Raw genomic sequence first — 22,938 nt, forward strand, 5'->3', positions numbered from 1 at the left:
GATGGTGTGAACTTTGAGGTGGGGGGAACCAACTGAGCTACTCAGTCCACCTGGAAGCCCAGGAACTCTGTTCGTTGAGAAGGAATCAAGACCGACTTCTGGTTGTTCATAATAAAGACCAGATTCTGGAGGAGTTATATCGCCCACTCTAGGAGGGGACATTGAGCCATAATGAGGAAGTTGTCGGGGTAAATTATCTGATGAACACTCCTGGCTTGGAGGCACTCCACTACTGGGCACATCACCTTTGTAAAGCCCCAAGGGGCTGACGACAGGCCAAAAGGAAGGGCTCTGTTTCCGCAACATCATCTTTTCCAGAGAAACTGAAGAAATCGAAGATGAGGAGAAAAGATAGGGATGGTCGAATCAGCATCCTTCAAGTCTAAATAAACCATCCAGTCCACGTCTTGAAGGATATCTCAAAGTAAGTGAATGCCCTCCATCTTGAAGGAGCGGTAAATGATCCATCCATTGAATTCGTTTAGATTGATGACTAAGCGCTAGCCACCACCCTTTCTGGCTACGAGAAAAACTGGGCTGAGAAAACCCAGAGGATGGGGAAAAGTCTTGACTATGGAGCCCTTGAGTAAGAGATCGGAAACCTATGCAGAGATGAATTCCTAATCTTGAAGGGAAAAATACATCGTAGGAGGAGGGGTGAGTTGTGAGTGGGAACTGTAAAATTCGAGCTTGTAACCCTGTAACATCTCTAAAACCCAAGAGTCTTGAGTTATCTTGGGCCATTTGTGGAGGAAAGACGCAGTGCTGATATCCAAAATAACATTTGGAATGTAAATTAGGCTCACCAGGTGACCCTGAGTCTTGATATGAGACTTGGCTCTCTCTCGATTTCACTCTCTGGAATCTGGAGCAACCTGCTTGCGGACGGGAGGGATAGAAAGTAGACGAGGAGAAACCAGAGCCTGGGAACCCCCTCTGCTCTGGTGCTAAAAGCCACGCTGAGGACCTTGGTTGTAGTTGCAGTTGAAGGCACACCCTCTATAGCATCCGTCCTCTCTAAAAAGTGGGCAAAATACTTTCCTAATAGAGCCTTGGGCCTTGTCCAGATTGTCTTAGGTGGCCACAGATTTGGGAAGCTCTTTGAGGAAAGGAGAACCGAAGAGCAAACCTTGAGTCATGGGCCCTGACTCTGAGGAGGCGAGGTCTGGAGGTTTGGGGTCCATTTCTATTAGGATGGAGCGATGTGTTCAAAGCACAGCAAAGAGGCCGGGGAAAGGCCAGCTGCTCATGCACGCAGGTGTGTCCTCAGGGTCAATAGAAACAGAAAGAGGACTGTGCTGCAGAGCAGCGCGCCCTTGCTCCCGCTCCATAAAGTGAAATTGATTCAGCCCAGGCGCTGCGCTAGGGAGGAGAATGCTCCCAACGAGAAATGGATCAGAAGGACAACGCTACCTAGCAGCGTGAGAGGCTAGGATCTCAACGGCTAAGCTACCTACCACTTCAGCAGAAAACACCGTTCCAGTGAAATAATGCCTGCCGAACGCGGCGGAAGGTAAAAAAACAGGCATACAAGCGGTTGCGCAAGTAAGCAACATAAAGAGCATGCAGCGCTATACATAACAATCCAATAAATACTATAACCGTTGCGTGTAAAACGATAATAATAGCATTGAAAGGTTAATAAACACAGAGGTACGTAACTGGCTGCGGAGCAGCTAAGAAAGAGGAGTTGATACTGTTTCTAGGATGTTATATAGGGTATAGACTCTATGGTTGGTCACATGATATATTGGTTATTGGGCCCGTGGTTGCTTGCCCGTTCCATGAGTTCCAAATGCTACTGCCAGGCAGTTGCAGATGACATCAGTCAGGAGCAGAGTAGACGACGCATCCTGTGAGAGGAGACTCATGCTGTAAGGAGGCGAGGAGATGCATGCTATGAGGAGACGCTGCATGATGCACACTGTGTAGGGACGCCGTGAGGCGGGCTTGCCCCACTGAGGAGCAAGAGGTCACTGTAAAGTGACAAGGAGACAAGCCATGCATGGCTGTGGGTACAAGACGAGTGTACAGCCAGCTGGAATTTGCAGTCAGCGAGTCCCAGCCGGGAGGACTGTGGAGGCCTGAAAGGGATGTGAGGTGAGGCTTGAGGAGTGTGAGAGGCGGCACCACTCCTTGTGATCGCCCTGTATGTGGGTTGGTGTTGATCGAGGTGGCGCCCAGTCACTGCGGGTTCTTCGCTGCCACATCCACTACCTCCACTATCACTACCACTACCTCCTCTATCTGCCATCATTGCTACTTGCCAGCTTGACGGAAAGTCAGTTGCCCAGTGGGACTGTAAGTCCAGTGAGTACCCGTGAGAGTTCTAGCGCCGGGTAGTCTAAGGCGCAACACCCACCCTTGATGTAAGGAGGTGTAAGAGGATTGGCTGAGTTCCTGGAAGATCATGTGAGCCATTGTGAATCTGTGAACTTTGTGACCCTGCAAACTATACTGTGAACTATACTGTCCTGTGCTCCTCTGTGTTCACACAGGTGCCCACAAGCAAGGACTAGTTTTAGTACCAAAGCTAGTGCTAGAAGTCAGATCTGTGCCAGTGGTGAAGACAGTATATGCAGCAGGGTGCTTTCAGAGTACAGAGCACTCAGCACCAGAGCTCCATAGGGCAGTTCAGTGCCGGTTATGCACTTAGCATGCAGACAGTGTACCTTGATGTGCCTCTGGTATTTCTCCAACATTTGCAGCTGATATTCATCTGACATTTGCAGATCCTTCTGTACTGAGGGGAGCTTTCTTTGTTTTTATAGTTTGCACCTTATTGCTGCTTTTGTCGCTCTGATCTGTGGACTTTTTATGTTTTTAGAGCAGCAGTGCAAAAAAAACAGAGACTGGCGATGAGAGGAGGGACGCATTAGGCGTTCACAGTGCTGGTAGCCCAGGGCAGATGCGGCCTCTCCAGAGAATAGGTGCGGCTTGTGCCCTGTGGAAACTGCAGTGTACCCTCCTAGCCACCCCATGTTTGTTGCCAACTGGTTGGATTGGCACTGTTCTGGCTATCCACTGCTTATCCGTTGCCAGTTAACACGTTGTGCCTCCCTGTGCCTTTGCTTCAGCTGTCATCATTATCATCTGTCATCAATTCTAATCAAGTAAATGCTGGAGCTGGAAATTAAGATTGCCGCTTATTGTAAATCTTTGTGATATTTAATATTTAATACTATTATCCAATATTATTTTTAATGATGGGTGAGCGCATACTAAGACCAAGAGGAAGGGGGAGTGGGGCTGACAACCAAAGCAGGGGAGAAAAAAGTGTGGCTAAAGAGCATGTTGGGGTACAGCACAGTGCCCCATTTGGGGCTTTGGAATCTACTCCTGTTCCTGTCCCTGCCCTTACCCCCACTCTTACCCGTGTCTTTATTGCCGCGCCTGCCTCTGCTATTCCAGATGACAATATGGTTTCCAGTCAAGAGTGTGGTGGGATCACTAATTCAAGGGTCATTAACTCAGTGAAGCCTAGTCTTATGGCATATCCTGATGAAGCCTCTGAGGGAGTTGGCACCTTCTGCCCTCACTCTTTACACCCCTCAAAAAATAGAGGCAATGGAAGGTCAGGGAGTGTCCCCATAGGCTTGGTAGGTGGGGGCCAGGAAGGGGGAATGGCACCCCGCCCATGTCAGGGCTTGCCTGTTGTGTCCCTGCCACCCTCCCCGGAGGGGCCTTACAACTCTCTCTCTTGGTTAAACCAAGGTCACCAAGGCCTCCTGGATGGGCCCACAGTCCCCAAGGGGGAGCTAATGTTGGGGCCGTCAAGTACACTCACCATTGAGACTTCTTCAATCTCTAAGTCCTCTATGGCCACTATGTCTACCTTGACCGCTGTGCCCATGGTCATTGCCCACCCAGGACAAAAAAGGCTTAGCCTTCAGGGTATGGACAGAAGTCCATGGCGGGGTTGCCATCATCTTTACGGGATTTTGTCACAAGGCATTTCAAAGTCAGAAGTCCAAGTCTTGTTCAGAGCAAGGGGGAAAGTAATTTGATGATGGCTAATATCAATGCTGAGGCTGATCATGAGAATAGATCTGTCAGCGTGGAGAGGTTGTATACTTCAGGTGAGATAGAAGAAGGTACCTTGGGGAATGAAGTCCCTTTAGTTGTGCTTCCTTCCTTTGACGAGCTAACAATGACGCAGTCTTCAAAGGTTGTGGTGATACTGGAGCAGGCGACGCTGTTGCTTTTCGAAAGTGCAAAGGAGAGGAGGAATTTGATGTAGAGAACCATAATTTTCCTCCGGAGTACACCAGGTAAGACTTGGGGGAGTTGGAGCTGTCAAGCCTTTGAAATTGAACAGTGGGGGCCCAAACTGGAGGGAGTGGCTTAGGAGCCAGGCCCCTCATTCTTCTTCTTCTCCAATTGCTAAGAGAGAGGATGGCTTTGGTGTAGCCCTGACTGAACTGTCATAGAGTGCAGCATCCAGTGCACAACCTAAATGTTTACTGTGCTTGAAGACCGCGAGGAACCAGTTGTGGGACCAATGAGGGTGACTTCTGATGACAACCACAAACTTACTAATGCGACTAATTCACTGGGAAATGCCTCTGTCTTTGCCCAAGATCTGACACTGTTGAACCTTTTCTCCCTAATGCAAGGAACATTTCAAGGAATGTTAAAGGCCTTGGTCCTGAATAACACCCAAAATGTTAAGCTTTTCCATCTGTTTGAAACCTTTAGTAAATCAGTACAGGACGAGTTGAGGGAGGTGACTGTGGGAGGAGGGTCAAAAGGGGTTACTTCCGACTCTGGTTCCCCCCACCCCTCCACCACTCCCCCCTCACCCTGGAGGGGGTCCATCTGGCTGCTAGTACTGTAAATGATGGAATATTTGTTTCAAAAAATGCCCTATCTGGTCCTGAAAAGGGGGAGTGTTTTTGAGAAAAAGGGTGCTATCTAAATTCAGTATCAGCATGCTATCGAAATTAGGAAGGGGAAAGTGAGCGCAAGAAGGGAGGGGAGGTAGAAAGCATATAGGTCGATCAAAGCAGTGTGGTGTGATTCCCTTTAGGCAACATCCAAAGTCCCTTACTCCACTAGCGTCCCCTAAGACATGTGAGAGGCTAACCGCTAGGGGGACGTCTGGTAAGAAAGACAAAGGCAGGTCAAGGAAACTTCCAGGAAAAGTGATACATGGAGCCAAGGAAGTTTCAACAGTGCTAAAAGTGACCCCTGGAGGTAAAATTACCAAATTTCCAAAGGGGACACTACCACTCAATTCTGTGTGATGAATAATGAGTTTGATAAAGTCAGTTCCATGTCTGACTCAATTCAAAGTACTGCAGCCTGGGCAGGGAGTGGTTTTAAGTTGTTGACTTTGCCAGTGCTGTTCTTAAAGCTGCAATCTAAAAGGAAAATGCAGCACTCATCCATTCGTCCCCTCAACAGATCCAGAATGTTAAGTGTTTTTGAAAATATTAAAAAATTAATGAAGATCTCCTCAAATTATCTGGTTTTGGTTGGGTTTAGAAAGGTGGCAGGGGAACAGCTAACTAGTGTATTGTTTGCTTCAGAGGAGACGAAGAACCTAGTGGAACCCTCTGGTTCAGCCCTGGTGGAACATGGCATTAGCCTCTGTGATGGTAGTGAGGCAGTGCCTGAAACTACTGGCAAACCAGGAGGGGGTTATTATACCCAAGCAAACAACATTTTTACGTGAACATGGAGATCGATGAGGCGGGGGGAAATAAGCCATGGTCCACAGGGTTTTTTTCCCCAGAGAATGAAGAGTCAGTCCTTTAAAGACAGCCATGAGCACTATATGCCTCCCTGGAGTGGCGGAGGGGCTGAGGAAATCAACTGGTAGGAGTGAGGGCATCTACTACTTGGCTGTGTCCTGGTATGGAACATACATGGTTTTAAATCGTTTATAGAAATGGAAAACTATAGAGATGTTTTAGCTATTGATCCAGTAATATTCCTACAGAACACCTGGTTGTGGAGTGCCCTGTAGTGGAGGGGTTTGTTGCCATAGCTCAAAAAGCCAAGTCCTCATTAGGAGGAAGAGCAGCAGGTGGGTTACGAATATTGGCATCTGTCAGCTGTGGGAGGAAGGTAACAAAGCTCCAAACTGCCTTTGTATTGGTCTTTGCTTGCCTAATTGACCTGTTTATCAACCCTGAGGGGTAAAAGCAAATGCTCTGTCTTAATGTGTATGTTCTTCCAATCCACCCCCTGCCTAAGTGTGAACTACTGAAGCTGGTCAAGGATGTGAAAAAACTAATATGTGATTATCCAGATGTTCTGTTTGTGGTAGGGGGCATTTTAATGAAAAATCTGATTTTAAAGAATTTGATGTGTTATGAAAGACCAGCAGCTAGTATTAAATGTTCCATACTGTGTTTTTTCAGATAGTCCCAAGGAAGGTGAGAGGAGCGTTCTGCCTCACTTAGTTCAATTAATTTTGATCAATGTGAACAGTTGGTGTAATTATAATATTCCTGCTGAGGGAACATTTAAATATGGTAAAAACAATTTGCCCATCGATTATGTCTTGTTTCCAAAACACCAATTTAATCAGATGTAAGACTTCAGAGTCATTGATATGGGGTGCAGTAACCATCTTGCACTTAGTTTGGAGTTTAAAGATGCCTTCTCGCCCTGCTCACGTGCCACCCTATCTTTTGAGGTAGTTTATTTTTTTTATAAAATAATTTGAGTGATGATTACTTAAGACTTACTCCAGGCACTTTCCTCAATTGAATTTGAGCATCTAGACCTGGAAGCAGGCCAAGATGCATTGGATTGGTATGGGAGGCTGACAAAACAATTATTAGCACATTTCCTGTGGGCAAAGGAGGGCCCTCGCCCAACTAGTGGCACAAGAGATAATTGGAACATCTGGTTTGACAATGACTGCAGGGAGGGCAAAAGAGAGGTAAATAGGGTCCGATGTCGCTTTAAGTTAAATCCAAGTGATGCTTGTTTGAAAACCGTCATTGTGGCCTCGAAAACTGCCTATTGAAATGTATGCACCCATAAAAAGAGAGAGTTGTATTGGATGAATTGGGAATTAATACTAGCTGCCATTAATCAATAAGACCAGTAAGCGTTTCTGGCGGCTTGTGATTTCCGTAACTCTGTCATCACCATTCTCCCTCGAGGCCCAGATAAGTGAGGAAGATTGGTATTCCTTCATTTACTCTCTCTACAGTGGTGGAAACTAAGGAAATCTGATGGAGACCCAGGACGGCTCGGAACCAGAGGCAGAAGTCACTGCAAACTCTCAGACGGCAGTAATGCTGACTTGAATAATTGGGAATATGAAAGCCAATAGGGCTGGCGGCTCAGATGGCCTCCCATCCATAATATTTAAGAAAGATCACAAGAAATGGGGACTAATCTTGAGTGGGAGTTTTTCAATAGCTATCGTATACAGGCGTTCTCCCAGTTTCATGGAAATGAGCCAAAATGAAGCCAATCCATAAAAAAAGATAAAATGGATGAGCCTGTTAATTACTGTCTGATTTCCCTCCTTGATAGTCCCTCCAAACTTTACAATCAAACATTACTAAAACACCTTGCTGCCTGGGCTTTTGATACAGGATTGATCCCTACCGAGCAAGGAGGTTTCAGACCAGGGCATTAAACAATGGACCACTATCTCACTCTGTGTGGGGGTTGCAAGCAAATCAACGGAGTCGGAAGGTGGCCTTTGCTGCTTCGTTGACTTCTGAATGGCATTCGACAGGGTGCCCTGCTAGGCCTTCTAATGAAGCTTCTTAGTGGAAATTGGTTCAAAGTTGATCTGGATGGGCTGGGTGTGGTATCTTGTATTTCCTGTGGTGGTTCATCCCTGGCCCAGGTGTCCCCTCTGACCCTTATCATAATGGGCTCTCCCACCAGGATTCCAGGAGGAGAGCTGAGACTGTTGGAGGAGATCTGAGGGTGACAAGGACTGTGATGTGAGGTGGCTGGGGCGTTGTATTATTAAACTTATCATTACACTGTCATCGCTTTCCTGTGTGATCATTGGCCATCTCTACACTGGCGACGAGGATGGGATCCTGTGATGCAAAAGAGAACACGCCCCAACACGGCAAGTTGTGAACAGCACATACGAACTGTGAAGAAGGATTAATTGAGCGCTGTGGTCCTGAGACAGATTCCGGTGAGGCAGTGTCTTTTACTTTTCACTAGGGATGGTGAAATTTAAATGTAACCCTGCAGTGTAGAGGTAAAGTCATCGGATGTGAAAGCTTGCGTAACGACACAAGTGACCATCTGTCCTTTTAGCCAGCACTCTCGCACTGGAACATTAAGGCAGTCTTGCCACATTTAATTAAGGGACATTACTATTTCTGTACAGCTCGGAGTGTGAGGAAAAGTGTAGTGGCTACGAATGTCAACTGTTTGTTACCTGGAAGTCTCTATATTTAGCAGCTAAATCGTGGAAATAACTCTCCAGCTAAAAATCAAAGGTGTAAAGTGGTTTAAGTCCGAATTATATCGATAATTGTGCCTCAGGGAATTCACCACAAAGGCCAACAGCTATAAATCTGCAGCACACTCTGGGCGTTTCATTAAGAATGTTCATATCACCTCAGGGAATTCCTCTCAGCTGAGGCAGAGCGCACGCACTTTGCATGTATAACCAAGGAAGAAACAAATAGTTCAAGGAATCTTCAAGCCAATATGACTTAAACAACTGCTGTATTTCAAAAATGTGTAACATTTTATAGAACTGAACCTTAATAAGGGACATCGAGTCGTTTTTCTCAAGATACAGCTCCCGTTTTTCCATAATAGATTTATGTGCTATTAGCACCATCTAGTGGACAAACTTGAAAGGTGTCAGGCAGCAAGAAAATAACATAGGAGGTTTCAGCAGACCTCTGGGTCTGAATCGAACATATTAGAACAGTGGGCACTAAAGAGATACAGTGATCCACACACTAGAAATATTCAGAGTACAAAGGAAATAAATGTTTGCATAGTTAACAACAGTTGTATTACTCAAATTACAAATAATAAGATTGAAGGCACCCTTATGTATTACAATACAATTACATATGCTGTGTGTATTGATTACTTCAGAATTTAATAATAGAATATTCATGTGAAGTGCAAATAAATGTAATCAATATATATATTTAAAATCAAGTGAAGAGCTACAATTGGATAAAATATGAGGTTGTAGGTGCATATATGTGTCAAATAGTTTAGTACACAGGGATTTGACCAAGCACATAACTCGAATAGCATCTAACCACGTAGTCTCCCACCATGCAAAACATCACGCAACCTCCATTCTTCTTAAACACCCCAGGGGAACCATCAATGACATGGAATAAGTGGAAAAAGGTTTTTAATAACTACCTTATAGTGTGTGGTCCTAATATAAATGTCAAGAGAAAAGTTGCACTTCTAGCACACTGCTTGGGAGCGGAAGGACAGGAAATCTTAGAACACCTTCCAGGTTTGTCAGATGAGGAAGGAAACAATTTGAATGCATATGAAATATGTATGAAGAAGCTAGATAAACACTACCTACCCAGGATTAGTACAATTCTAGAGAGGTATCATTTTGGCAAACGCTCACAGAGGGAGGGGGAGAGCATAGAGGACTTTGTGTCTGAGCTAAGGAGATTGGCTTCATCCTGTAAATTTGGGGCAACCTTGGAAGAACGCATTCGTGACCAGTTCTTATTAACATGCAACATTGAGAGGGTCTGTGAGGAGTTGTGGCTCAAGGATGATCCCCCCCTCAATGAGGTATTATTAGTATCAAAACAGGTAGAACATATGCTTTTGTGTGTAAAAGAACTTAGAGTTGAGAGTAAAAGTGCAACATCTGAGAATAAAGCAGAAGTAAACGTGGTGAAAGAGAAGAAGAAGGAAACTCAAAATACACCTGATAAAGAGTTTAGAGGACAGTGTTTCAGATGCGGAATGACAGGTCACATGGCCTACTGGAAAGAGTGCCCAGCATGGAGGGCAATATGTAAAGGTTGTGGCAAGAAAGGTCATTTTGTTGCATGTTGTAGATATAAGAAAAATGATAAAAGAAATAACACTGTCAAAGTTTCTGAGGTTTATGATGAAATTGTGTTACAAGTGAACAATTCAGGCGAAGGTAATCCCAAAGACATCATAAAAATAGATAACACTGAGGTTGAAGCAATGTTTGATTCATGTTCACGTCTAACAATCATTTCTGACCAGGTGTTTTGTAGAAATTTTGCAAACAAAGTAAAATTGTATGAAATGGACATACAACCTGGCGGGTATGGGGGTCAGCCAATAGCCATGAGAGGATACTTTTGGGGAACTATTCAATATGGTGAAACAGAAACACAAACTAAAGTCTATGTAGCAGAAAGAGGTGACAACATTTTAAGCTGGCCTGTTCAAAAAAACTTAGGAGTTATCTTGGACCCTAATGCATCACCTCAAATCAAAGTTCAAGAAGTACAAGAAAATTACTTTGTAAATACATTTCCAGAAGTTTTCACTGAGAAACTGGGATGCCTCAAAACATAAATTCACAAAATAAAACTGAAGCAGAATGCAATCCCAGTTGTTTCTAAAGTCCGACGACTACCAATAAGTATCCTAGATGCTGTGAGGGATGAGTTAGAGAAACTTTGTAAGCAAAATGTCATTGAACCTGTTGAAGCAACGGATTGGCTTGCTCCGATTGTAGTGGCTCGAAAAGCGGATAATAAAGTGAGATTATGTGTGGACTTGCATGCACTAAACAAGGAAGTGGTAGTAGACAGATTTCCCCTACCTACTATTGCAGAAATGTTCACAGCCCTAAAAGGAGCAAAGGTCTTTTCAACCCTAGATCTGGCCTCAGCATATTACCAAGTCAGATTACACCCAGATTCCCAAGACCTAACCTCTTTTATCACACCTATGGGTGCATATAAATTCAAACATATGCCTTTTGGATTAATTTCAGCATCCTCGGTCTTCCAAAGAGCTATGACGGAAATCCTAAAAGGTATTGCAGGCGTTTTCTACTACCAAGATGATGTGCTAGTTTGTGGAGCAACCAACATGGAACATCAAGCTAGGGTTGAACAAGTCCTCAAAAGATTTAAGAAATTTGGCCTCACAGTGAGAGCGGACAAATGTCAATTCGCATGTCCAGAGATATCCTACCTAGGACACAAAATTTCAGGCAAAGGGATCGAACCGAAGGGAGATCTTGTGAAATCAATAATAGATTTATCAACTCCATCAAACAAAGATGAACTTCGATCATTTCTTGGGATGGTGGAATTTTACAGTAAGTTCATTTCTAACTTCTCTGAAAGAACATTCCACATGAGATCACTTTTGAAATTCAAAACAGAATTTATGTGGGACTCCTTGTGTGATAAAGAATTCCAGGATGTGAAACAGTGCCTCAGGAATGCACCCAACCTCAGTGCCTTTATACCAGGGAGGAAAGTGATAGTGACCACAGACGCCAGCACAAAAGGTCTGGGAGCTGTCCTATCCCAAGTTAATAGTAAAGGAGAAGTCACCATAGCGTTTGCCTCAAGATCATTGAGAGGAGCAGAAGCCAACTACTCAGTGATAGAAAGAGAGGCATTGGCTGTATATTGGGCCCTCCAAAAATTTAAAAATTTCATTTGGGGTAGTGAATTCAAGGTCAGAACTGATCACAAACCGCTAAAGGAGATATTTGAGAAGAAAGGTCTAGATGCTATATCAAGTCGCATTAGGAAGTGGATAATCAATCTGCAGGAGTACACATTCACAGTTGACTACATCCCAGGTGTAAAAAACAAAGCAGCAGACTGCCTATCCAGATTACCTCCCAGCACAGATAGTGTTGTGGATGACAAACAACTTTCAGAGGAGGAAGATGTTGTGCTCTCGAATGTCTGCGTAATATCTGAAGGGGTGATAACAGAAGCAGAATGGAAAACAAACCTCAGAGAAGATGAGGATCTGAATTTGGTCAGGCAGTACTTGAACAGCAAATGGCCGTCTAAAACCCAAATCAAAGAAAAACCGAAGGCATTTTGGTGTGTGAGGAATGAATTAGCAGAACATGATGACTGCTTGTTTAGAGGTACAAAACTGATACCCCCAAGTAATCTAAGACTGAAACTTATAAACAGAGCTCACGAGGGTCATTTTGGTGTGTCCAAAACCAAAGAGAGAATACGAATGGACTTTTGGTGGCCTGGTATGGATATCCAAATTGAAAGATGCATAAGGGAGTGTGTACCCTGCAATGAGAGTGACAACATTCTAATTACAAGAAAACCACCAATGCAGTTGCGTAAACTCCCAAAACACCCCTGGGATGAACTGGCACTGGACATTATAGGGCCCCTACAAGGTGAACAGGCCACACCATATATCATAGTTGTAATTGATTTGTACTCTAGGTGGCCTGAAATAAAAATCACAGCCGACATCAGCTCCAGTAGTGTCATAAATTTTTTAAGTGAACTATTTGCAAGAGAAGGATTACCATCATCAATACAAACGGACAATGGTGTCCAATTCTGCTCAAATGAAATGCAAACATACATGAAAGAGAATGGCATAACACATTGTCGTTCAGCTTTATACCACCCAGAGACCAATGGAGCCGTTGAACGATTTAACAAAACTTTAAAAGAGATCATTCAGCTTGCTAAAGTAAATTCCCTCAACTGGAAGATGGAAATAGCCAAAAGAATTATTGAATATCGCCTGACTCCACACCAAAGCACTCGGAAAACACCTTTTGAACTACTTAAAGGGAGAAGGCCCCATTCACAACTACTTCCATCATGGATGAAATGGGGAAAAGGATGGGTCACGATAAACACGAAACAGCCATGGAGACAGCAGAAAATCCGAAAACAGGAGAGGAGAAAGGAGAAATATGACAGAGATAATCACACAAAAGACAATAAGGTTTCGGTAGGTGACTGGGTAAAGGTCAAGGCTCCCACGGGAAGCGCTAAGGACTCGAAATTTACAAGAGCAATGAGAGTGGTCAAATTGTTCCGCAATGCTGTTAAAACTGATGATGGCAGAATATGGAACCTAGGGAGGATAGCTATAATCAAGCCTTTCTCAATTGGATCTACAACCCACAATGCCTGTAGAGGAGGATCAAACAAAAACAAACCACATGGAATTGTGGACTCCTCGTCAACACTGCGTGAAAGTGAAGACACCTCATGGAGATATCCCTGTAGAGTACGACCACGACCCCTTCGACCACCTAAATATTTAATGGACTATGTCTGTAACTAAAAAGAACCTCAGATTATTCTCTGATTTGTGCAGGGTGTCTATTGTATGTTTTCCTTCATTCCTCATTATATGTTAACAGCCGTGGTTATTTGATGTATTACACATATGGTTAAAAAACATCACATGTTCCTTTTAGATTTAATTAAGTTCTAGTTCTTTCCCCTGTTCACCCCTTTTCCCTACTCTGTGATCATCGGTAACTAACTTGTTTCTGTAATGAAAGGGGGATGTGTGGTATCTTGTATTTCCTGTGTTGGTTCATCCCTGGCCCAGGTGTCCCCTCTGACCCTTATCATAATGGGCTCTCCCACCAGGATTCCAGGAGGAGAGCTGAGACTGTTGGAGGAGATCTGAGGGTGACAAGGACTGTGATGTGAGGTGGCTGGGGCGTTGTATTATTAAACTTATCATTACACTGTAATTGCTTTCCTGTGTGATCATTGGCCATCTCTACACTGGGAAATCTATCAAGGAAAATCCAGGTAGAGAACGACTTACTTGTATTAGCACCCCTGCTGTTTAGTCTGTTTATTGCGGACCTCCCGCATATACTAAGTGGTATGCATAGTTACTCACAAAAGATTGGAGGAAGGCATATCAGCTGTCTTATGTACATGGATGGTCTGGTGGTGATGAATCTTACGCCCATAGGGCAACAACAAAAAATAAATGCTGTAAATTCTTATTGTCCGGAAAATAAACTAACGAGAAATGTTGACAGGACAAAAACCTTATATTTTGCTAGCAAGAAAAATAAATGTGTTTGGTTCTTAGGAAAAGCGTGGCTGGAGCAGATTAGTGAGTATAAGCATCTGGGCATGATTTTCTCAGAGGATCTGAAGTGGGGTAAACATATGGCCTCTCAGAGACTTGTAAGTTCAGCAGAAGTGAATGGCCCAAAAAGGTTTGATCGTAAATATGCAAGTTATACCTTTGATCCTCTAAGTAAAGTCATAGAGGTCAAATTGATCCCCCAGGCTCCTTATGGAGCGGAGATGCTTGCAATGGATAGGTAGGTTTCATAGGAATGTCTACAAGATAGTGTCTTGAAGTTGCTTCCCGACTTACTTAAAAATTTGATTTTTCAAGCTGTAAGGCGGGAATTGAGAATTGTAGCATGGAGCGCATTGGCAACTGGCAGACACCAGAGACCTGCGTTATTTTTGGATCAAAAATGGGTCCCTGGCGATAAAATGTCAATGTTAATTTTACCTGAGATTCTGTCAAGTCTCCCCAACAAGAGGAACACTGTGGTAATAATGTTAAAGCGCTTGGGAGTCCCCAACATGCACCTGGAAGGAGGCGAGGTGGCCAAAGTTATTCAGATAAAGAGTACTCTTAAGCAATGTGCTATCGAAACCAGCTGGAGGGAGGACCTTCAGTACCCCAAATCAAATGTTCAGTTGCCCCCTTCTTGGTTTCCCAGGAGAGTATGGACTTTTTCTATACTTATATGAAATTCCAGAAAAATTTCTTCGAAGAGAAATTCTGCGGTTGAGGGTGGGAATTGACCCAGGTTGGCGGATACCAGAGCTAAAATCTAAAATAGTTGAGAATAAAGGTCAATGCCCCTGTAAGCAGGGTAGGAAATATTCAGTGTGCCAGTTAAAGATGGACTGTATCCTCTTCCTCAAGAAAAGGAAAAAGATTCTCAGACCTGTCTTTAAAAAGCATGGGATACAGTCGAGGGATATGGCTCTAAACTTGATATGTGGCCTTAGACTTCGAGATGTGGCCATTGCTATAGGTCAATACCTGCGTAAAATCATAACAACCCAAGCAAGGGTCTCCTAACCCCATGGATTAAAGCTCTAGGTCAGTACCTCCCTCATGTCAGTGGCATTGGGTCTGTAACCGGTCAGCGTAGCGACCTCATCAATGAAACAAATGACCGGGTGATTTGACACAGACAGTAAGGTCTACCAAATAGTCCCTTGTAACTATGTATAGTTAGCAGGCACATTGTACTTTATAATGTCTTACTTGGACAGAATGAGTTGTATGCTGCTATTCAATTTGTTATTCATTTCCTTCCTACTGTTTTAATGGATGTGGGGCTTTGGGTTACGGACTTCCTATTGAGTTTTAGTGTGGCAAAAATTTGAGTGCTTATCCTGTTAGGTTTTTGTTTTTATAGGCTGAAGTCGCGCGTGGTTGAACCTGTTTTAAATGTATGCTGCGCACTACTGATTTTATGGTATTTATAATTGTTTATAATAATGAATTGGGTAATGTGCAATATTTCTGTAAGAATTTACTTATTGGAAATAAAGTATTCTGTCTCTCTGTATCACAGGTCAGAAGCGCCTACGTGGGCTTCTGCTTTTAACCATTAAGGAAAGGAACTTTCGTGTGTACATACCTCGTTATTTACTCACCACAAATCGTCACTTCAAGTATCACACATTTATTAGTAGAATGCCACTCACCGCCACACTGAAACTATAAAAGTGTCACGGAAGTCATCTGAAAACGTGTCCGCTATGGCACACACACATTGGTGATGCTCTCTGTGTCACATGGCCACATGGTCGTTTCCTGCGATGTCACTGACAAGTGAAACGTCGAGAGATGTTTTTTGTCTGATGTCATCATAATACTAATGAGCATTTTGAAACCTGGAAAATCTTGCGTTATTCAGTCAAACAATGTTGGTATTTTGAAACAAACCTTCTGTACTTGAAATCATCGAATTTAATAACACGTCCATTGAAACGTCTGAGTTCAACATTCGTTTAAGCGTTGCTCCCACCTAGTGGCAGTAAAAAGGAAAACATGCAGCATTGTCAATCAGTGGTGTAGTAAGGAAACTTGAGGAGGGACCCCTGCCAAATACCTGGAGGGCCCCCTCTCCTCCGGACCCAGTCAGGGGCCTACCGCCCGTGTGCACAGTGTGCTGTGTGCTGTGGTGAGGAGGCCCTCTGAATCTCGCCTCCCCCAGCACTGCGGGTGCCTTTGTTACGCCAGTGCTGTCAATGAATAAATGTGTCTGAGAAAGTTTGCGTTTAATAGAGAGAAAAAAAACGCATATCGGAGGGCGGGTTGGTGCGTTATTATCAGTCATTCGGCACTTGTGTCCTACGCTGCGTAAGCGCCTAATATAAACGACATTGAAAAACTCAACACTTCAACTCCCTCCACCATTTCTAATAGTTTGTTTGATCAAACTCAATTTTATGGAAGCAATACTTTCAGAAAGAAAACCTCCTGAATGTATCATGCAAGTATTCCAAGTTTGGCACTCGAACTACGTTTTTCTCAAGATGGCCGTTGTATTTACTAGCTTTCAATACAATCAATTGTAGACATCAAAGAAGGACTTGCCTGCCATAGAACTAGAGAACGACCCGCGTGAGGTAAAGCGTTGAAGGGCATCTTAACAAATGAAACGCACTCAATTGACACGCCAGAAAGCTGTACTTGATGAAGTAACCATATTGGAAGTCTTTTTTCATTATCGAGTAAATAGAGCTTCATAGAAGCGACTGCTTTCCTGTGAAAAGCATTTTTTTTAACCGTACCCGAACTAATTCTTTTGTCTTAAAAATTGAGAGAAAATTAGAATTCGATTTTACATTAATAACCACTCTGAACTAAAACATTGCTACAGATCGCTTAATAATGTTGAGTTTTATATTTTCGACTCAAGACTTTATTAACAACATATACACTTGAGGTGTGTTTCCAGTCCCTATGTTGCCGGGGAACATTTAGCTAGAATGTGTACGTACACACGTCACTAGACGGGCGGAAGCTTTCTCTTAGGCCGCGTTCCTGAGGGGGACGGTTTAGTGTGGTACACAGCGTCAGCATGGGTAGCAGAGGATGATACTTTCTGTGTTGAAGTGTCATTGATGGTGTGCAGGATGGCGGGCGGAGGCTCGGCTCTTCGTCTTATACAGCGAAGTGAGTTGTTAGCAAGAAGGAGCTGTAGGCGGGCGGCATCTTGAGACCTTGCACAGGCTCTACTGCTGCTTCTAGGGTCTATGCTTTGGTGCATTTCCCGAATGCCAAGAGCAAAAGCATGCAGCATTCAGTATTCAAACAGTTTATTAGAGTTATAGGTTTCAGGCTCTTAACCGACAGATGCTGACGGCCGTTATGCTGCATGTGTTATTGCTAAATCATCGCTGCATTTTATACAGAAAAGTTGAAAGAACTGGGTTCGTGTAGCTTTGAAGGTTACCTTTTTGTTGACATTTACTTGTAAAAGGTGTTTGAGACATTAGACTGCGATTCCGCATGGCAGTTTAAGAAAGCTTACTATTTAAAATGTTATTCCTTATAGATGCCGAGTTTGCTTATGTGTGGCGTTTCCATATTTTGGTGTGCCTGTGTGTGACATTTTAATGCTTTATGTGTGACACTTTGAGTGACAATTTATCGTGAGTAGAACGAAGCAGTTAAACCCTTGAAAGTAAATAAATATTGCACCTTACCCACTATTGGGTAGCGTAATATTTTAAAAGTGCTCTTAAAACAGACCACAATGCAAGGAATCTTGTGAAGGTTATCAGTCAATCTGTACGTGGGACTGCTTGGCAATTATGCCATTAGTAACGAGGACAGACGCTGTGAAGTAGGATTTTAGGTGATTGGAAGAGCATTTATTATAAGCACGTTACCCATCAGGAACTAGCAGCAACTAACTGCTGGCTAACAAACTCCATTCTGTATTCCATGATATGCATTTTTATCCAACATTACATTGTAGTATGCAGCTAGCTACCACACCATGTGCTTAGCACCTCCCCTTCACATCTCTCTCTTACCTTCACATGCTGCAACCTGTCTTGGTTAGTTTGTTTTTGAAAAGTATAGAACTTGCAAACAATAATTTATTATCAGTCTGATATATCAATAGCACAAATAAAAGTTTAAAAAACGGCAGGTGCCAGAAGGTATTACATTTTTAAAGGAGTGTCATGCATTTGACAATATCACCATCAAGGAACGCATCACAAGCAATCTTTTTCCTGTGCCAAATGAATGAAATGTGATATACGTCTTGTGGAATTTTAGCATGTGACCTCCAGATTCTAAAACCCTCTTGTAAGCCGTGTCTCAAACTACTGAACTATCATTATTATAAATGGATTCCATGGTATGAACTCACTTAAACAGAGTACTAACGGGCCCAAGTCACACTCAAGTGACAAGAATCAGAACAAGCATGCCTTAAACTGAGGCTCAATTCTATAGAAGAAGCTCTTCTAGACATGAACATACAATGCTTGTTGTGTTACAGAATCCATGGAAATAGATTAACAAGTTATCTTCTATATTGTGTGCAACACCACCTTGTGCTGTGTTTTTCTTTTTGCCAATAAATCTTTGCATTTTGGGACATGCAGATTTGGTTTCCTATTAAAGACATAAGCTTCCCTGTGATAATTGCCCTAGAGTGGCACACCTCCAACTTCTGGATTGTTTTAGATATTCATGACGAAAAAAGCGAAAATACTGCCTATGAAATTCACTTCATGCAGCACAAATCGGCTGATGAAATGGCCACCATAATAAACTTTTGGCTTCCTCAAAACATGTACATTATCCCCAAACAGAGCACGCCTTTGCTCGGATAGCGCCCTGGGGGGAAAGAATGTTGCACCCTCCTTGTAGGTAATGAATAAAAGGAGACAGCAGGATGTCCATTTTCTGCTTGCCGGTCAGCCGCACACCAAGGCGGGGATTGCCCTCTTAGCTTGCTTACAGTATTGCCGAGTTGTTGGTGGTCCCGAAGATCGTGTTGATGCGTGGCAGAGGATGGGAGCGGATTAATGGGGCGTAAAACAGCACATTCTGCAAGTAAAATAAGAACAGTTTAATCTGAATCATTCAAATTAAGTAAGAGGGACTCTGATGTCTGCAGGTCCATAATGTAAACAACTCCACACGCCACTTTGAAGATTGGTGGCCTGTGCCCAGCCCACCCATACCGGAAGCTGACCTTGCCCCAAACATCCATTGTCCTAACATATGACTCGGACTGCACACAAAATCCTTTAGGCATCACCTTTAATATGCAGTAGATCGTCCCTCAAAATGCACCGAGCTGGCCCCAAGCATGTTGCCCCAAATATTCAGAGTTCCGTAGAAAATATGGGTGAGATTGTTCCTCAGATATCCAGACTGCCTCCTAATATGCACCAAGCAGAGCCTCATGTTTGCAGCCCTTCACCCACCAATGTTCGTAAGTATTTACCTCAGATGTGCATTAGACCATTCCCTAAATGTGCAGCAGGCCTTTCATCGTACTTGTATCCATGCTTTCACTTATGTATGTATGTAGAGATCACAGATGCATAGAGTCACCTTGCTGGGCCAGACTTACACACGGTCTCGGGGCACTGTTTAAAGAGAAGTTCTGTGTGTCCCATATCACTTCGCTAAAATGAGTTGTCGCACATATTGAGCACCTCTGGAGCATTCATTGCCTGAGGTGTTTTTGACATTGTGTAGGAGAGAAAAACACCTCAGGCAATGAATGCTGCAGAGGTGCTCAATATGTGCGACAACTCATTTTAGCGAAGTGATATGGGGACACCCACTAAAATGCATTACTCTTATATCTGATGCTTGGTGCTTTGCCCGGCTGGTTAATACTTAATGCTATTGTCTTGCATCGAAAAAACAGGGACACTCTTAAAATTACATCACCCTATTTATATCTAATGAAAGGAGTGCCACAGTGCTATTAACTCCCATTCCTCTGATTCCTCCAGCTCGCCTCTGATAAAAGCGAATTAACAATAGTTGCTAACACAGTAGGTATTAAAATGTGCAAGACAAATAAATGTGCACTTGATTCTTTCTATGTAAAATAGAAACATATTGTGGATTCATTTACACTGCCTGGCTTGCTGGTTTGTTGTACCCTTCCATGGCAAACAGATGTAACATTAGAAGGGCTAAGGGCCTGATTTATATTTTGGCGAACAGGTTACTCCATCACAACGGTGACGGATATATTGTCCACTGAAATATAAATCCCATTATTTCCTATTGGATTTATATTTTGGCAGACAGGATATCCGTCACTGCTGTGACGGAGAAACCCATCTGCCGAAATCAGAATTAGGCCTGAGTCTGCAGCTTGTTTTGGCAGAAGTGCCAATCTTGTCAGACGCCTGTATATTATGATGCTTCCGTCCAGCATGGGATACGTGAAACTAAATGTTGTGCAAAGAAATTAATGTAGTATGTATATTTCAAAATTGTTATTTTCCTTCTGGTGGAAAGTTACGATAATGCAATTAATGTTCACACAGAACATCATAGTGTATTTGTGTTTTAAAGATAAAGGTTCCTGATTAGAATCAAGAAAAAATGTTATAATTTTCATGTAATATTTTTCTTCCTGTTCCAGGCATATTGTTATGCACTAAATCTGTCACAATTATTTTTGGTCTGTGCACATGTTTGTATTGTTCAAAACCCTATCAGGAGACTAGAACTTATAATTCAGTAGCACATTTGAGCTCATTTTAAAGAAGCACAATTTATGAGCACAGATCAAACTTTGGTCCTGTCGTGCAGAGCACTCTGTTGCTCAGGCTAATGATTTGGCTGTTTGATTATGCTCTATTGATTTGGCTTACATATTGTTTCTTGAGGCAATTTATGTGCTAAAAGCATACTATTTTACTAATATTGTTACTATCTATGCAAGTCACATTACTACTGTAATATTAAGTATATGTACTAAATTAATCTAATACTTTGAAAACACCATGTGAGTGCCTTTGATGGAATTAAGAGCGGCAAAGTTTCTGAATCTACTTTGCCTCCCCCAATCGTGCTAATTGACCCATCTTGGTAGACCAGAAGCATCAACGCCTTTTCCATGACTTTGCTTATCAGTGCCAAGTATGGGGTAAATTATCGCTGCATATTAAGGTAAAAAATATATAGCTTTAAATCCAGACGTTAGCCACATCAAAAGACTAACATTAGTTTTACAAATAAGCAATTACAATATGTCGATCATCAGCACAGGGGTTTAATAGCTTTTCTGACAGTACTTTTTAGCATCTGATGGCTCGGTTGACTAATATATGCACAGCAGGGCTCTGAGTTTGACACCAAGGTCACAGGTACCTGATTTGGGTAACAATAAAAATGTTATTTTATTCCACCCTCCCCCTCCCCACCCACATACCCGGGTGAATGTGCTTTTAACAAATACAAGCTATGTTTGTTTTTGACTCCAGCACAATTTCTGATTAATTGATTGTGCAGTTAAAATTTGACGAATTCTATTTCTGGGAGATGTAAAGATAGGCAGGTCATAAGGGTTTAAAAGTGTAGGCCACATGTGCATAATGTGAAACTTTCCCAACGTGAGCCACTTATTCCACACTTTTGTTTCTCCAGTGGGTTCCCCTTAGATGATTTCTTTCTCCAGCGCTTCAACGTGCATCAACCTCGTATCACAGAAACTTCCAGTGATTTTTGTTACTTGCAACTAACACTAGTGTGCCTAACAATCTGATACAATCCTTTACGTTCAGTAATATGTAGATGCTGTTATCTGGATGTGTTCATACCCATTCTGCTCTACAAAATAATTGGCATGCATTATCCTCTGTATCCTGATATTATTACTGGGTGGTTTGAAAGTTACACCTCTTCATTAGCTACTACGTTATTACTCCAGATTAAACCCATATTATTGTGGTGATTTAGGCCATTCTTCAAGGCCTTCTCCTCCGAACTTAACCTGCATAGTGTGGTTACTGCTCTGCCCCATGTGCTGAGTTTGGAAAACACAAGCCTTCAGAGTTTATCTGCGATTGGTTTACCTTGGCTAGGAGTCCTTTACCGGATCTTCAAAACTAGGATGACATTCACAGTTCTCATCTGTTTTGATGTAACCAGATTGATTGTGTAGTTTTGCTCATTTGACGCTTCTACTTTCTCGCTGCTGTGGGCTGGAGACTGTAGACTAGGCCGGTTCTCAACCGGGTGTTCTTTTTCTGGCCCTGTGTCTTCGATTTCCATGTATTCATGACCTTGTGGTTCCAGTACTCGCTTCCCAGGGTTCTGAACTCGGGTTCCTGGTCTCTATTGCTAAGAGTGCAGTCTATCTAGCTCGGTTTGTTCAGTATTTCATTCTTTCATACTATACAGATGCTCTGTGCCACAAGCTCATTGAACTGACCACAAAGAAGGCTCATTTACCTGGTTTCCTTTTATTTTATTGAATAAGCTCTGCACTCCAGTGTTTTTTAGGTTACATGAGCCTACTTTAAAACCGCCTTTCAGTGTATATGGTTTGACCATTGCCCATCCATGGGTTTCGGAGTGTGTTGGGTGGTAGATCCAGTTTGTTACCATCTTTGTTCCTTTAGTTGAGATGAGGGTGCCAGAAGTGGTCTTGTTGCTGCTGGCATTTACAGGAAGTGCAGTAGAATGTACATTGGTGGCACAGTTGTCCATAGACCAGGACTGACTAAAGCTGGGTTTCTGGGCCGTAGGATTGGTATTGTGCAGTCAGGTTTAGGTTTGTGTGGCATTGACACAAGGTATGGCTTCTTAGTTGTGTGGTGAGTTTGGTTGTATAAAGTAAGTTTTTTACGAGGGTGAAACAAATGTTAAAGGTATGTTGTACTGTTAAGTTTTCCCAGCCGACTTGTGGGTATGTTTGTGTAGTAGGGCATCTGTGGTGTGGTATGGTGGATTGTTATGAAAGTGGTGGGTGGT

At 42.9% G+C, this 22,938-nt stretch overlaps 1 protein-coding gene across 1 annotated transcript in view; it reads left to right on the top strand.

Annotated features, from left to right (window-relative positions):
- The first annotated feature begins 16,983 nt into the window (after positions 1-16,983).
- The window catches only part of MRPL39 (mitochondrial ribosomal protein L39), a 130,397-nt gene continuing 124,442 nt past the window's right edge, over positions 16,984-22,938 (top strand). Inside the window, exon 1 of the mRNA XM_069204091.1 lies at positions 16,984-17,139. Coding sequence (XP_069060192.1) covers positions 17,088-17,139 — 52 coding nt within the window. The 5' untranslated portion in view covers positions 16,984-17,087. The remainder of the gene's footprint in view (positions 17,140-22,938) is intronic.

This window comes from Pleurodeles waltl, chromosome 8, assembly GCF_031143425.1.
Source record: "Pleurodeles waltl isolate 20211129_DDA chromosome 8, aPleWal1.hap1.20221129, whole genome shotgun sequence".
Lineage (NCBI taxonomy): Eukaryota > Metazoa > Chordata > Amphibia > Caudata > Salamandridae > Pleurodeles > Pleurodeles waltl.